This window comes from Myotis lucifugus, unplaced genomic scaffold, assembly GCF_000147115.1.
Source record: "Myotis lucifugus unplaced genomic scaffold, Myoluc2.0 scaffold_2675, whole genome shotgun sequence".
NCBI classification, from domain to species: domain Eukaryota; kingdom Metazoa; phylum Chordata; class Mammalia; order Chiroptera; family Vespertilionidae; genus Myotis; species Myotis lucifugus.
The window spans coordinates 1-17,021 of NW_005873723.1; the positions used below are offsets into that span (position 1 = coordinate 1).

General features: G+C 51.4%; 2 protein-coding genes across 3 annotated transcripts; both read right to left on the reverse strand.

Moving 5' to 3' along the window:
* Window positions 1–2,472: 2,472 nt before the first annotated feature.
* CUNH19orf18 (chromosome unknown C19orf18 homolog) lies at window positions 2,473–9,551 on the reverse strand. Its single transcript, XM_014450562.2, has 5 exons — window positions 9,277–9,551; window positions 8,687–8,755; window positions 5,410–5,512; window positions 4,689–4,855; window positions 2,473–2,685 (listed from the first exon to the last, which is right to left on the reverse strand). The coding sequence occupies exons 1-5, from the start codon at window positions 9,356–9,358 to the stop codon at window positions 2,621–2,623; spliced, it is 486 nt and encodes a 161-aa protein (XP_014306048.1). The 5' UTR covers window positions 9,359–9,551; the 3' UTR covers window positions 2,473–2,620.
* A 1,418-nt stretch (window positions 9,552–10,969) lies between these two features.
* LOC102432536 (zinc finger protein 606) lies at window positions 10,970–16,667 on the reverse strand. Of its 2 annotated transcripts, XM_023749078.1 has the most exons (3): window positions 16,515–16,667; window positions 15,999–16,094; window positions 10,970–14,169 (listed from the first exon to the last, which is right to left on the reverse strand). In XM_023749078.1, the coding sequence occupies exons 1-3, from the start codon at window positions 16,546–16,548 to the stop codon at window positions 12,194–12,196; spliced, it is 2,106 nt and encodes a 701-aa protein (XP_023604846.1). In that variant the 5' UTR covers window positions 16,549–16,667; the 3' UTR covers window positions 10,970–12,193. The 2 variants fall into 2 exon arrangements, with proteins under 2 accessions (XP_023604846.1, XP_023604847.1); XM_023749079.1 differs by lacking the exon at window positions 15,999–16,094 and having other exon boundaries at window positions 16,515–16,666.
* Between the last annotated feature and the right edge of the window lie 354 nt (window positions 16,668–17,021).

The window sequence follows — 17,021 nt, forward strand, 5'->3', positions numbered from 1 at the left end:
GACTGCGGGCGGAGCGAGCGGGGGCGGCCCGGCTGTCGGTCCCCGTCCCCGCGGGTCCCCGGTGGAGCCGCCGGGCTCACCCCCGCGTCCGCGCGGCGAAAACCGGGCCTCTGGCGCCTGCAGGTTCCAGCGCGTCGTCCCGGGCCCACCGACCCGCAAGCCTCCGACGCGGTGAAAAGGCCGGTGAGCACCCGAGTGACCGCCAAGGGAAGAGGACGGAAGTCCCGCCTTGGCGGGATCCGCAGACCGGAAGTGCCTCGTCCCTGAGCCGCCATTGGCTCATCATCCGGTCTCTCGCGCACGGTCTTCTGGGTAATGTAGTTCCCAGAGCCCGCAGCACCAGAAGGAATGTGTTCAGGCTGGGATGAGAGAATGGGCCAGCCTGAGGAATGATCAGGAATGGTGAGGGACCCCAGGGTGTGGCTGAATGGATAGAGCGTCGGCCTACGGACTGAAGGGTCCCGGGTTCGATTCCAGGCGCCAGCACATGCCCCGGTTTCGGGGTCCATCCCCAGTAGGGGGCGCGCAGGAGACAGCAGATTGATGATTCTCATCATGGATGTCTCTCTCCCTTCCTCTGTGAAATCAATTTAAAAAGTTTTTAAAAAAATAAATGGTAAATAAAATAAAATAAAATAAATGGTGAAGGGAAGAGGGCAGACTGGAAGAGGATGTGAGGTAAGTGGGTATACTTTTAACTTTTTCGGTATGTATCACAAAGCCTGTTCCTTTTGTTTAGAAAATGGGGTGTAGATTTGTGCACCTGTGCATATACAGTGATTGCTATTTCCTCATTTTCATATTCCACTTCCCATTCTCTGTAATACAGGAGTGACTACTGTTTCCTCCCAGAAATCATTTTTATTTGTTAGTACATTTATGGTTGCCAACTTGCACTTTTTCAAGTCTGATGCTCCCTAAACTTTAAACCCCAATTACTCACTTGTTGTTACTTAATAACTTACTATTAATAAGCAAAATATTAGTATGGATTTGAAGTAAAATGATGCTATGATAAGTCCGAATTTGAACAGTCTGGGATCATATCCATTTTTAAAAATATGTATTTTTTACAGAGAGGAAGGAAGAGGGATAGAGAGTCAGAAACATCGATGAGAGAGAAACATCGACCAGCTGCCTCCTGCACACCCCCCACTGGGGATGTGCCCGCAACCAAGGTACATGCCCTTGACCGGAATCGAACCCGGGACCCCTCAGTCCGCAGGCCGACGCTCTATCCACTGAGCCAAACCGGCTAGGCATCCCCCTATAATCTTACAAGGACACTCCCCCCAGGAACGCTGAGCCCTGGGGCCCTGGCTCCTCTGCAGGACCAGGGTAACAGGTTTCCCTCACTAGGGCTGAGCACGAGGCAGCAGCCATGGTGACGAGAACAGTGTCATGTTGCTCCTGAAACACCACAGGTTGTCACCACCACCGCCCCCTCCACAGGTTGATGCCTCAACCCACACGAGATCATGGGGTTCGGGCTACACATTAGGCCTTGGGCGGCCACAGAGTCGAGGCCAGACCTGGAGCGGCAGCCGTGTCCTCTGAGCCGTCACGCTATCCCCTCTGAGGAGCTGGTCACTTCTTCATGTCAGCAGGACACACTTGTTTCCAAACCACCAGGTGCAGTTCACAGAATTCAAACTCCCAGGAGCTTGAACAATGAAGCCTCCTTTGGTGGTCACACACTCACGTGTCAGCCCCGACCGGTTTGGCTCAGAGGACAGAGCGTCTACCTGCGGACTGAAGGGTCCCGGGTTCGATTCCAGTCAAATTATAGAAAGTAACAATTTTGGCCCTAGCTGGTTTGGCTCGATGGAAAAATATCCTCAGATAAGGATTTAACAAAAATAAAATAACCTGCCCTGACCAGTTTGGCTCAGTGGATAGAGCGTCGGCCTGTGGACTGAAGGGTCCCAGGTTCGATTCCAGTCAAGGGCATGTACCTTGGTTGCTGGCACATCCCCAGTGGGGGGCGTGCAAGAGGCAGCTGATCCATGTTTCTCTCCCATCGATGTTTCTAACTCTCTATCCCTCTCCCTTCCTCTCTGTAAAAAAATCAATAAAATAGATTTAAAAAATAAATAAATAAAACAACCCACAAGGAATTGGGTCCTCCCCGACCTCCCCCACCCCCCCACCCTCGACTCCTTACTCTGGTACCCGGTTGACATTCTCAGGCTCCTCTTGTAAACGAAGACAAGCTACTGGAACTGACAGGTATCAGTGGGAAAGTACGGTTTAGTGAAAGTGGGGGGCTCCCCAGCATGGTCTGGGAGGTTCCCCAAAGAAACTCCTTGTATTTCTGGTGAGGAGCAAGGAAAGAAAATGCAGACAATTTCTCGTTCATACTTACGAAGTTGGATTTTCCTCTTTCCTGTTACACTATAATTATTTGTGAACCATGAGAGCTAAGAGGCGAGGATGACTATGTTCTGGGTTTATTTTGTGTGATGTATTTCTAGTTTTCTTCCCTGGGGGTTCGCATGTCCTCAGGTTGACGTCCCACCGTGTGTTCCCCACACGGGGTCGCGCGGCCTGCGGCTCTCTCACTGGCTTCCACGGGTTTCCCACGTTTGCAAGGGGCCCAGCATTCCATGCTGTGCTTCCTCTACTGCTTTTGCACGCTCTCCAATCCCGCTCCTTCAAGATGCTGTCTTCTTTTTGATCTAATAGCTAAAATATAGACATAGGGCTGTTAAGTTACAAATAACGGAGGAATAGAAAGGAAGAAAGAGGGCCGATGGAAAAAGGATAGAAAAATAAAGGTGGGAATAGTGGGATTTTTAGGACATAACACATGTGATTTGATGAGGACCATGAAAATTTGAAAGTTTAAATTATTGTCCCATTTTCCGTATTCAAGCATTATTTTTTTTTCCATTGAATTTAGTGGGGAAACATTAGTTAGCACAATTATATAGGTTTCAGGCATATGTTTCTATAATACGTCATCTATACTATATTGTATTATGTGCTGACCACCCCACATCAAGTCTCCTCCCATCACCACTGACCCCCCCTATACCCTCTTCTACTTCCCCCCAGCCCCTTTCCTGACTGGTAACCAACATAACCGTTGTCTGGGTCTGTGAGTTTGTACTCAGTCTTTACATATATATATATACATATAGGTATATATGTATATATATATATATATATGTATATGTATATATTTACATGTATATATGTATATATATATATATATATATTTTTTTTTTTTTTAATTAACTTTAGAGAGGAAGGGAGAGGGAGAGAGAGATAGAAACATCAGTGATGACAGAGAATCATTGATTGGCGGCCTCCTGCACTCCCCCTACTGGGGATGGAGCCTGCAACCTAGGCATGTACCCTTGGCCGGAATCAAACCCGGGACCCTTCAGTCCGCAGGCCGACGCTCTATCCACTGAGCCAAACTGGCTGTCTTTATAAATGACCAGTAAAGAGAGAATGTAGGAAAGTTATACTTCAATGTAATGAAAAGACACTGAAAAATTATCTTCTGAAGGCTAATGAAGGCTGTCTGCCTGGTGAGCATCAGCTATCACTCCTCAGGCCTGGCAGCCTCTCTCCGACTCTGTGTCTAGGGCAGTCAGGGAGGCGCTCCACCCAGGGTGTGGTTAATAAAACTGAACTAGATAATGCCTTCTCTACAGACTTATGCTCTAGGAATATTTTTACATATATTTTTATTGATTTCAGAGAGGAAGGGAGAGGGAGAGGGAAATAGAAACATCAGTGATGAGAGAGAATCATGGATCAGCCGCCTCCTGCACATCCCCCTCTGGGATCGAGCCCACAACCCGGGCATGTGCCCTTGACCGGAATCGAACCCGGGACCCTTCAGTCCACAGGCCGATGCTCTATCCACTGAGCCACACCGGCCAGGGCTAGGAATTTTTGCAAGCAAGTATCTAAGAACGTCAGAGCGTCTACCAAGTCAGGCTTCTATGAATGTGTATGTGGCCCTCTCCTCACAGGGGCTTGCAGGCGAGACGGGCGTAGCTGACAGGGGTCTTTGAACCTGGGGTAGCGGCCTCTGCTTCGGGGCCTGGGTCCCGTTTTCACGTCGGGCTGAGGCCCCCGGTGAAGGCGGGACGTCTGCGTGTCTGTGGTCTCAGCGTGGGAGTCATGTCACCCTAATCAGTACCTGTAAGGAAATGTCTGGTCGGGGAAAAGGGCTGTTTCCTAATCTCTGTTTTCAACCCTCGGAACGTCCTTGCGAAGGAAACCAAGCAGCCACACAGGGGTTTACCGCGGGGACAACGGGACGGGAGCCGGTCGTGTCTGTGGGTGGGGCTGTCGATATTCATCTTCCTTCCCTCAAACTCCATCAATTCCCACTTTGCTTTGCCTTTGGAAACCAACCATCGCCCTGGCCAGTGTGGCTCAGTGGATAGAGCGTCAGCCTGCAGACTGAAGGGTCCCGGGTTCGATTCCCGGTCAGGGCACAGGACCAACGGGGTGTGAGCTCGATCCCCAGTAGGGGGCGTGCAGGAGGCAGCCAATCAACGATTCTCTCTCATCATTGATGTTTCTATATCTCTCTCCCTCTGCCTTCCTCTCTGAAATCAAGAAAAAAAAAAATTTTTTTAAAAAGAAAAGAAAACCAAGCCCTCAAGGCCAGCTCAGCTTTCCTGTGACTGTGGACCTGCCCAGATGAGCGGGTCGGTTCCTACCTGAATTAATGAACTCCGCCAGCTCCTCCTCGTTCCCCGAAAGCAGATCCCCAGCCTCGCCTGGGCGCCCGGCCCTGAAGGCCTCCTCTTCGTCTCCTGACAGTGGCATCTGGATATTTTCATAAAGCTCGGCAAGCTGTTCCCTCTCCTCATCCTGTCCCAGTCGACTGGAGGGTAACACAGGTGAATTCAGGAGCGCAGCGCCCACAACATGTCCTCGTGTCTTTTTTGGGGGGTCGGGGGGTGGGGGGACGTTAATAAATTTGGGCTAGTTTTGTTTCCACCCCCGAAATATTCTTATTGATTTTCACTTTAGATATTATTTTTTAAAAATATATTTTATTGATTTTTTACAGAGAGGAAGGGAGAGAGATAGAGAGTTGGAAACATCGATGAGAGAGAAACATCGATCAGCTGCCTCCTGCACACCCCCCACTGGGGATGTGCCCGCAACCCAGGTACATGCCCTTGACCGGAATCGAACCTGGGACCCTTCAGTCTGCAGGCCGACGCCCTACCCCCTGAGCCAAACCGGTCAGGGCCCATCATTGATGTTTCTCTCTCTCTCTCTCTCCTTCTCCCTTCCTCTCTGAGACCAATAAAGAAATATATTAAAAAAAAAAAAAAAAAAAGAATTGTCATCAGCATCACCACCACCAAATAATGAGCCAGGTAATGTGTGTCTGACTTAAGGCTGGCAATGCTACTAGCGAGGACTCACTATATCACGTAGGAAACAGCGATCCCGCAGACCAAGGCCACGCTCAAGGCCGCACACGTGATGGCAACCACTCGAACAAGAGCACGTCGATGCAGACTCGACACTAAAAGGGAGAGAGAAGATGTTCTCAACTAATTTCACTGTCGCTGTGCCTGTCAGTTATGTAGTAGTTAGTCATACTGTCGTCACAAAGGGGAACGGGAGAGACCGTCAGAAATACCATCAAAAAACAGCACTTTAGTCCGGCCGGCGTGGCTCAGTGGTTGAGCGTCGACCTAAGAACCAGGAGGTCACGGTTCGATTCCCGGTCAGGGCACATGCCCGGTTTACAGGCTCGATCCCCAATGTGGTGTGTGCAGGAGGCAGCTGATCAATGATTCTCTCATCGTTGATGTTTCCCTCTCCTCCCTTCCTCTCTGAAATCAATAGAAATATATATATATATATATATTTTTTTTAATATATTTTATTGGTCTTTTACAGAGAGGAAGGGAGAGGGATAGAGAGTCAGAAACATCGATCAGCTGCCTCCTGCACACTCCCCACTGGGGAAGTGCCCGCAACCAAGGTACATGCCCTTGACCGGAATCGAACCCGGGACCTTTCAGTCTGCAGGTCAACGCTCTATCCACTGAGCCAAACCGGCCAGGGCAGAAATATATATATTTTTTAAAATAGCGTTTTAAAATACGGAGGCATGTCACATGATCTCACTTATCTGTGGAATCTAATAAACAACATGAATTGACCAATAGGGTAAGACTGGAAGCAGGCAGGCAGGGAACAGACTAACATACCTTGATGTGAGGGTGGGGGGACGGGAAGAGATAAACCAAAGAACGTATATGCTTATATGCACAGCCCATGGGCACATCCAATAGGGTGATGAAGCCCTGGGGGTGGGTAGGGGCTGGGAGGAGGGGGGGAATGGGAGGCATCTGTAATAGCATCTACACTAATAAAAGAGAAAAATGGTAATTGGCGTACGACCGATACCTTTCCCATTGGCTAATCAGCGTATCCTTATGCAAATTAACTGTCAGCCAAGATGGCAGCCGGCAGCCAGGCAGCTGGAAGCGAACGTGAGGCTTGCTTGCTCCCGTGACAGCAGACTCCAACGTTCCCCGCCTGACTTGCCGGCCTCTGAGCTGGCAGTTTGAAACATTCTAACAAATATAGCCGGCTGGGATCTCAGAGCTGAAGTTATACATTGTTTCGATTATAGAACGGCAAACAAACCAGCAGCGGAAGCCTCAGAGCTAGAGCCAGAGCTAAAGCTGGCCCAGAAGAAAAAAAAAAAGAAAAAAAGGAGTGGTTGGGAGCTTCCCGCCAGCCTGAAAGCAGCCCTCAGCCCCTCACCCAGACTGGCCAGGCACCCCAGTGGGGACCCCCACCCTGAAGGGTGTGTGACCAGCTGCAAACAGCCATCATCCCCTCACCCAGGCTGGCCAGGTACCCCAGTGGGGACCCCCACCCTGATCCAAGACACCCTTCAGGGCAAACCAGCCGGCCCCCAGGCCTCTATCCTATATAGTAAAAGGGTAATATGCCTCCCAGCATCGGGATCAGCGGAGCCGCGAGGCCTCCTGGCACCAGATCAGCATGACAGGGTGCAGCGCCCAAACCCCCTGATCGCCCCGCGGCTCTGTGTGTGACAGGGTGTGGCATCCCAACCCCCTGATCGGCCCTGCTCTGTGTGTGACAGGGGGTGGCGCCCCAACCCCCCACCCCCTCCATGGGCCCTGCTCCGTGTGTGACGGGTAGAGCCATAACCTCCCCATCGGCCCTGCCCTGAGTGTGACAGTGGCTGCGCCCCAACCCCCTGATCGGTCCTGCTCTGTGGGTGATAGAGGGTGGCGCCCCAACCCCCTGATCCGCCCTGCTGTGTGTGTGACAGGGGGCGGTGCCCTAACTCCCCTATCAGCCCTACTCTGTGCGTGACAGGGGGGAGCTCCCCAACCCCCTGATGGGCCCTGCTCTGTGCGTGACGGGGGGTGGGGGGGCAGTGCCCCAACCCCCTGATTGGCCCTGCTCTGTGCATCACAGGAGGTGGCGCCGCAACCACCCCATTGACCCCGCCTTGAGTGTGACAGGGGGCGGTGCCCCAACCCCCCAATCAGTCTACCCTGAGCGTGACTGAGGGTGGCATCGCAACCTCCCGATCCACCCTGCTCTGTGCATGACAGGGGGCGGCGCCCCAACTCCCCAATCGGCCCTGCTCTGAGCCCAACCAGGGGCTGCACCTAGGGATTGGGCCTGCCCTCTGCCACCCGGGAGCAGGCCTAAGCCAGCAGGTCGTTATCTCCCGAGGGGTCCCAGACTGCGAGAGGGCACAGGCTGGGCTGGGGGACCCCCCCTCCCCCCCCCCCAGTGCACAAATTTTTGTGCACCGGGCCTCTAGTCAACAATAAAAAACTATTTATAGCCCTAACCGGTTTGGCTCAGTGGATAGAGCGTCAGCCTGTGGACTGAAGGGTCCCAGGTTCGATTCCGGTCAAGGGCATGTACCTTGGTTGCGGGCACATCCCCAGTGGGGGGCGTGCAGGAGGCAGCTGATTGATGTTTCTCTCTCATCGATGTTTCTAATTCTCTATCCCTCTCCCTCTCTGTAGAAAAATCAATGAAATATATTTAAAAAAAAATAAATAAAAAATAAAAACTATTTATAAAATGAAATAAATAAAATAAAGTAAATTAAATTAAAAATAAAATTAAAAAATTGCCCTGACCGGTTTGGCTCAGTGGATAGAGCATCAGCCTGCTGACTGAAGGGTCCCGGGTTCGATTCCAGCCAAGGGCATGTACCTGGGTTGCGGGCACATCCCCAGTGGGGAGTGTGCAGGAGGCAGCTGATGGATGTCTCTCTCTCATTGATGTTTCTAACTCTCTATCCCTCTCCCCTTCTCTCTGAAAATAAATAAATAAATAAATAAATAAATAAATAAATAAAACTAAAATATAAAATAAAATTAAAAATTAAATAAAATAAATAAAATAAGGAGGGGAGATTGCCCAGCCTGTGCGAACAGATATAGTCTGAATTCCCAGGTCACTGCGGGCTCCCCTCCCACCTGCCCCCCTTGCTCTGTGGGGATGTGCGTCCCTGAGCCACACTGGCCAGGCTGCTTTGCCAGGGCAGCAGCACCTGCCACCCACGTAGCCCGAACCCCAGGACAGCGGCCTTGCTTTACAGCTCAGGGTTGCCCTGATGGGCCCAGGGGGGCCTCGTGCTGGGAGGAAAGGCCACCACAGGGCAGCCGGGGGCCGTGCCACCCACCTGCGTCCCAGGTGCTGGTGCTGGGGGCCACGTCCTGGACCGGCTCAGGTATATCACCCTCCCTATCACCTGGAAACAAAAAGCAACACACACACACACACAGAGAGAGAAGCATTGTTTGTACAGACTGAACAAAGGTGCAAGAGGCGAGCCCTGGCCGGTGTGGCTCAGTGGATCGAGCGCCGGCCCAAGGACTGAAGGGTCCCGGGTTCGATTCCAGTCGAGGACACATGCCCAGGTTGCAGGCTCAATGCGGGAGGCAACCAATAGATGTGTCTGACTCACATCGATGTTTCTCTCTGTCTCCCCCTCTCCCCTCCACTCTCGTTAAAATGGAAAAATAGCCCGGCTGGTTGAGCGTCGACCTATGAACCAGGAGGTCGCGGTTCAATTCTGGGTCAGGGCACATGCCCAGGTTTCGGGCTCGATCCCCAGTAGGGCAAGTGCAGGAGGCGGCCGATCCATGATTCTCTCTCATCATGGATGCTTGCTTCTCTCTCTCTCTCCCTCTCCCTTCTTCTCTGAAATCAATAAATACATATATATATTTTTAAAAGGCCTGTCATTTTTCCAACTAGGTCTGAACTCACCTGCATCAGGCAAGCACACATGCAATGGCCATTCCATTAAAAACAAAACTAGGAAGGCGAAGGAACGCGGAGGCTGGCCCATCCCTCCAGCACCGCCGTCTCTTATCCTGCGGGTGAAAGGAGCCGTCCGGCTGGAGCCCAGCGTCTGCCCTGAAACACGGCTCCCTGCCCAGCATCTGGTTCTGCCTCGGGGCCACCAGTGTGAGGTCAGCCCAGGTTGCCATGCGGAGTCCCTCCACGGAACCGTGCCAGCCAATGGGAGGCTGAGAGGAGAGGGGTGGGGGGTGGGGGGGCAGGAACGAGGACAGGACAGACCACGGAGGAGGCAGAGCGAGGCCCTGCCCTGCCTCCTGGGATTCCTCTTCCATCTGGTTTTGGTCCCAGGCCTGGCCCCTCCTCTGTCTCCCAGGTTCTCCCTCCTGGGCCCACCCCACACCCCGCCCTTTGCTGCCTCCTTAGCTGCGTGTTCACAAGGCAGGCCTGGGCCCATCTGAAATCAATAGAAATACATTTTAAAAATAAAATACAATTGTCCTGGCCGGTTGGGCTCAGTGGATAGAGCGTCGGCCTGCGGACTGAAGGGTCCTGGGTTCGATTCCGGTCAAGGGCATGTACCTTGGTTGCGGGCACATCCCCAGTAGGAGGTGTGCAGGAGGCAGCTGATCGATGTTTCTCTCTCATCAATGTGTCTCTGTATCCCTCTCCCTTCCTCTCTGTAAAAAATCAATAAAATATATATATTTTTAAAAAGACTGTGAGAAAATGAATTTCAGTTGTTTAAGCCGTCCAGTCTATAATATTAAAAAGTAAATAAAATAAAATGAAATGAAAAACACCCCAGAGCAATGGAACAGCTGGTGGTTTCGTTGCTGCTTCGGCTGTGGACAGCAGTAAACAGCGCGTCACCACCCGACCCCTCCCCGGTCTGACTGTGGAGTCTCGCCACCCCTGCTCCTCCCTGTCGAGGCAAATCCATTCAGCTGCTTGCATTCCCTCCTGCAGCCCTCGCTGGGCGGCCGGGATGCACTGAGCCCTGAACGGTGGGGATCAGGCAGCACGTGCCTGTGGCAGCTGGTGACCAGACTCAGGCGGGAGCATCCTCCGCCTCCAGGACAGTTTCTCACGCTGGGGAGTCAGCACCAGATGGACCTTCTGCCCCAGGATTTCTGACCAAGACCCTGGAAGCCTCTCCAGGAAGGACTGCTGGCCCCTCATGGCCGCCCGACAGGCAGTCTCTAGGGAGGTCGGGAAATGCTTGCGAACTGGAGAGAAGGCAGCCAATTCGCCCTATTCTGCTCGCCCCCGACCCTAACCCTAACTCAGAGAGGCTTCCTCACTCTACGGGGCCTGTGAGCTCCCTTCCCATCCGAACCTTCTGGAGAAGATGAGAGAGTATAAACCTGAGTTCGAGGGAGATGGCGAGGAAGGCTGCGCCCACGGGCAGCGCTGGGTCTTGCCCTCCGCGGTGAGGACATGGAGACCCGACGACGAGCATCCCTCCGACAAGCACTTCCAGTGAGTCTTCCGGCTCCTGGTCCGCGCTCAGCCTCAGGGCTGTGGGTGGTGAGTTTACGAAATCCCGGCTCCAGGAAATGCCCTGAGTCTGAATGTCCAATCAGACTTCCTACTCCGAAGGGAGCTTAGCCCTCGTGTTACCAGAAATCCTTCCGGACAGAGAGCCAGGTAACTTCAGTTCTCATTACTTAGGAATTTCTTGATTTTTATTAGCAAATATCTACCATAGAAACACTGAACAATAACAACACCACCAGGGGGGTCACTGGAGAGTCAGCACAACTGTGGTTACACACGGGGCTCTGAAGCCAGACATCTCGGTGCCACTCTGAACTAGCCGTGTCCTGAGGTCGGTGTCTCAACATCTCTGCCTCCGTCCCTCCACCTGTAAACCTGGGCTGATAACAGCACCCGCCTCATGGAACTAAGGGGATTGGACACAGTAATAATTGGAAAGCAGCTAAAACAAAGCTTAGCACGTGGTAAGTGCTGTACGTGTTTATAAAACTTTATGATTTTAAAAAATTAACTGGGTTAATTTATCCATGGGTCTTTCCAGTCCTTATCCAGACACACTTTTAGATGTTATAGAAGACATGGATACACAACTCTGTGTCCTTGTTATTCCTTCAGGGTATGTGCTCTGATGCAGTGTCTATAATTATAACTTGTAGTGATTGCCTAAAACAAATTACAAACATCCAACAATGAGTAAACCATGGACATGGACACAGTGATATTAAATGTCACTTTTTGTCCCAACAACATCAGCCTCATACTTCTAGAAAATAACTTTTCCACCATTAGTAATCTCATTTACTAATTTTTCTAAGGTTAATCTCGACTAACAGTACATATCCCATTCAATGCTATTTTTTTTCTTAACCTCAAACTTAGTATTCCATAGTCTATTCCTTAAAGGGCACCCAGACCCTCCCCCTGATAACAGCAAAATCAGTATTTTCACAATTATGCACAGAATGTTATTATAAAGCTTCCCACCCAATGCTCCAGCTCGATGCAAAACAGCGTATTTCCAGCTGAAACACTTCCCACCACAAGGTTTTTCTCCTCCATCAATGCACTCGGGTCCACAAACCCTTGAGATCTCTTACTAAAGGTGTCTCACCCCTACATTCACGTTCCTCAAGCAAGACCCTGGTGGACCGTGAGGAGAGGGGCTTTCCTTCTTCACTGTAATTATCTGACGTTAAATAAGGGCTACATAACCGCTACGCTTCCTCTATCATTTTCATTCATACGTTTCTAGATGTTTCTATTGAGCAGTAAGGGGAAGAGCCTCCCTGAACGCTCACTAGTGAACAACCCCTCCTGATTATACTTATAGTGTTTTTCTCAAAGGATCACATGCACAAGGAAAGGAAGTCTCCATCAGTTCAGTTCAGACTTTCTCTGTGCCGTGGCTCCTCTGGTGCTGCAGCAGGGCCGAGTGGCCACTGTAGGACTTTCCGCAGTCGTTGCATATAAAGCGTTTCTCCCCGCTGTGCATTCTCTGATGAATAATGAGAGAAGAATTCTTACAGAAAGCCTTCTCACAGTGGTTGCATTTGTAGGGCTTCTCTCCAGTATGGTTTCTCAGGTGGACAATGAGGGAAGAGCTCTCATTAAACGCCTTCCCACATTCGTTACACCTGTACGGCTTCTCTCCGGTGTGAGTTCTCCGGTGCGCAATCAGGTGAGAGCTGCAGTTGAAGGACCGTTCACACTGATTGCACTTATAGGGCTTCTCGCCCGTGTGAATTCTCCGGTGAGCAACAAGGTGACAGCTCTGGCTGAAGGACTTCCCACATTTATTGCACTCGTAGGGCTTTTCTCCAGTGTGAGTCCTTTGATGTCGAACCAGGTGAGCCATTTGGCTACAGGATTTTCCACATTTATTACATTCGTAGGGCTTAATTCCAGAATGAATGATCTCATGTTTCGTGAGGGCCGAGCGTTCTCTGAAGGCTTTGCCGCATTCCTGACAGTTATAGGGTTTCTCCCCCGTGTGAGTCCTCTGGTGGGCGATGAGGTGGGAACTCCAGCTGAAGGACTTTCCACACTCAGTGCATTTGTATGGCTTTGCTCCGGAGTGAGTTCTTTCATGTTTACTGAGAGCTGAGTAATCCCTAAAGGCTTTTTCGCATTCATCACATTTAAAGGGCTTCTCTCCAGTATGCATCCGCATGTGGGCAATCAGATGGGAGCTCCAGCTGAAAGACTTCCCACACTCCGTGCATTCGAACGGCTTTTCTCCGGTGTGAGTCCTCTGATGGCCGATCAGATGGGAGTTCCAGTTGAAAGACTTCCCACACTCATTACATACGTAAGGTTTCTCTCCCGTGTGAATCCTCGTGTGCACAATCAGATGGGAGTTCCAGCTGAAGGCCTTCCCACATTTATTACATTCATAGGGTTTTATTCCAGTGTGAGTCCGTTCATGCTTGGTGAGGGCTGAACGATTCCTGAAAACTTTCCCACACTTATCACATTCGTAGGGCTTCTCTCCAGTATGAGTTTTCTTGTGTTGGATAAGGTAAGAGCTCCAGATGAAAGATGTCCCACATTCGTTGTATTCGTAGGGTTTCTCTGCGGTGTAAGTGCTTGTATGTTGAGTGAGGAAGGAGTCATACCCAAAGACTTTCTCCCACTCATTGTACTTATAGGCTTTCTCTACAGTGCCCATATTTTGACGCTCCATAAAGGACGAGAAGTAAAAGATATTCTCATATTCTTTATAACCATACTGGTTTTCTCCGATAAGAGGTCTTGGGTGTTCAATAAAGGATGGGCTCTGGTTAAAGATTTGATGGCATTCCTTATACTCATAGAGTTTTCCTCCTGTGTGCATTCCCTTATGATCACCAAAATGTAGTACATGATTGAAAGATTTAACAGCATCAGAACATCTGAAAAGATTATCTCCAGTCTGCATCCTTGCAGGGTGAATAGGTGGCATGGACGGGTACAAGGCTGTGTCATAATCATTATTTTCACAGGTAATCTTATCTGCATACATGATGGCTGACTTACACCTCCAACTTTCAACATGTGCATCAGGCTTATAGAAATGTTCTATTTGAGAAACTCTCTGAGAGGGAATAAAGTTTAAGCTCTGGCCACGCCCCGCTCCAAGGTCACAGAATTCAGAGCCTCTTTGAGACAGCACTTGCTTCTGCATGAAGACCATCTGCCTCATCGCTGTACTCTGGTTCACACGGTACATTTGTAACTGGTCGTCACATCCCAAAATTTCTAACCTGGAGAACCAAGGATCGTCCCACAGGAATCGTTCCAACTTCATGCTATGGGACTGGTCTCCCTCAAAAATGCGACGTGTTGGGATCAACGCTTTACTTTCGGGATCTCTCAGCATTTCTGAAGTAAACAGGAAAAAGTCGTGAGAAAGAACGTTTAAGAATCGAGTGGAAAAGGTGGGGTTTCTGTCATATTATTGAGAAGGCAAGTGTGAACTTGTTTTCACATAGACTCACAACCCAGAGGAGCATCGTAACAGGGAAAAGGAAAATAGTGGAGAGTGAACAAAGCAGCTGACCACAATACGAAGTGTGCTGAGTGCTGATAAAATCTATGGAGCATTTTCCCATGAGAAGGAAGGAAGGACAGAGAAGGGTGAGCAGGGAAGGGGTAACGACCCTGCATGAGCTGCTCAAACTGCACATCCCCAAGAAGGCCTGCGTCACCACCGGCCCTTGGCCACCTCCTAGGAAGTGAGGTCTCGGAATGTCCGCACTCAGGAGAGTGTTTTACATGCCTGAGGCCGTGGAGCAAGGGCGCCAACTTCCCTCCATGGTTTGTACAGACAACACTGCTCATGGTGAACACCTTTCCTTCCAGAGTCTGGAGCTCCCGTGGTCCCAGCCAGTCGTGTGGGCCTGTGTGACCAACCCCCAGGAAATACCCTGGGCTCCCAGGCCAGCTTCCCCCCGTGTATGACACTTCACGCCGGCCACCATTTGTTGCTGAAAGAATTAAGTGTGTCCTTTGTGATTCCACTGGGAAAGGACTACCAAAAGCTTGTACTTGAGTCCCAGCCGGTTTGGCTCAGGGGACAGAACGTCGGTTGTGGGCTCGATCCCCAGTGTGGGGTGTGCAGGAGGCAGCCAACCAATGATTCTCTCTCATCATTGATGTTTCCATCTCTCTTTCCCTCTCCCTTCCTCTCTGGAATCAATAAAAAATATATTTACAAAAATAAAAAAGCTTGTACTTAAAAAAGCAAAAGGGGGAAAAAAACAACAGCTGGTACTTGGTTCCTCCTCCAGACTCAGCTCCAGAGCCTCCTGGTGTCTCTTTCACTGGAATAAAGCAGCGCCCAGAGTGCGATGGCTTTTCAGTGGGAGACACGGCGACACAGAAGCGAAGTTTTCACAGACTGCCCAAGTTTAAGTGGTATTAGTTCAAAATAGATTATTACAAATTGAGATGTTAATAATAACTGAAAAATTCACAGGAAATCCCAGCCAGTGTGGCTCAGTGGTTGAGGGCCAGCCTATGAACCAGGAGGTCACAGCTCCATTCCTGGTCAAGGGCACAAGCCCGGGTTGCAGGCTCCATCACCAGTGTGGGGTGTGCAGGAGGCAGCCGATCCATGATTCTCTCTCATCTTTGGTGTTTCTATCTCTCTCTCTCTCTCTCTTCCTCTCTCTGAAGTCAATTAAAAAACAACAACACATATTTTAAAAAATCATAGTAAAAAAACACTGGTTAGCTGTGCATGTGCCTCTGTGTGTGCCTGGGTGTGCTCATGTGTGTGTGTGTCTGTGTCTGGGGGTAAGAATAACGTGCGGAAGGAGGAGTATAAACGAGATTCCTTTCAGCTTACAATTCATACAGCTTTGAGTGTTTTCAACCATGTGAACACATTACCTACCTTAAAAACCTGTTTTCTTGTGGGTTTTTTAAAGCCGGGCGGGTCTGAGGCTACAGGCTACAGGTTTGGCAATAAGCAAACTAAGAACGAAGAAGCAGGTGAGAGAACGGGAAGTCGCCGGAGCGAAAGGCACAGAGAGAATGTGAGGCGGCGGGTGGGCGGCAGGTGGGAACTGCAGCTACGAAGAGGCAGCTGGCAGAGGTGGGCACGTCTGCTCTGACTCAGCAGCAGCAGGGCCCACGCGCTGGTGAGGGACTGAGGGTCTGAGGCCCGGCTCCTCAGACAAGATCCCCCTCCCACCGGCCGCTCTCACCTGGACACGGGCTCTGGGGACGTGGCTGCTCCACCCGCCAGGGCTCGGCGCCCTCCTCCAGCAGGGAGATGACCTGGGGCTTGGTGACCTGAGCCCCTGCGGGGAGGAGAGCAGGGACCGTCACCTGGAGCGCCCCCTGCCCCTTCCTCCCCGACTCTCCCGCTTCGAGCTGGATAAGCACCAGGAATTTCACCCTGAACCTCGGCTCATGATCATCTCAGCCCACCTTTATTTTTAAATGTTCTTATTGATTTTAAAGGGAGAGTGACAGAGATAGAAACATCGATTGGCTGCCTCCTGCACGCCCCCTACTGGGGATCGAGCCTGCAGCCGGGCATGTGCCCTGACGGGGAATCAAACCCTGACCCCCTGGTTCATGGGTCGGTGCTCAACCACTGAGCCACACCGGCCGGGCACCATCTCGGCCCGAGGCCTGTGAGCCTGTGAGCACCGAGTCTGGAGACAGAAGGTCTGGGAATGGAAACTGCTCCATGACGCGGGCAGCACCCGCCTTACCCACAGACAGCAGGTGCCCGAAGGTCTCCAGCATCACGTCCCGGTACAGCGTCCTCTGCGCAGGGCCCAGCCGCCCCCACTCCTCCGGGGAGAAGTCCACGGCCACGTCCCGGAAGGTCAGCGGCTCCTGAAAGAGCACAGGCCCCTCAGCCGGCCCCTCGGGGCTTCCTGAGGACGAGGGGCTGACAGCCGGGAGGAGGGGTGTGGAGACACCCCTGGCGTCGTCGCCTGGACTCGGGGTTCGCTCCCTGGGCCACAACGACCACAGCCAATGAGCCTGTCTCCCCAGACCCTGCCCAGCCCTCGGGGTGTGGACAGTGTGGACAGACGCCCCGCAGCGCCTTCTCTGGAGATGGAGGCACTCGGGAGGCAGACAGGGCGGAGGCAGGCCTGGGAGCTGGGAGCTGGGAGCTGGGCGGTCGGACACGCACACCTTCCGGCGGCCACAGACCCTCTTTCCTGAGGACCAGGTGGGGGGGGGGGGGGAGCAGGAACCAGTCACGCTGC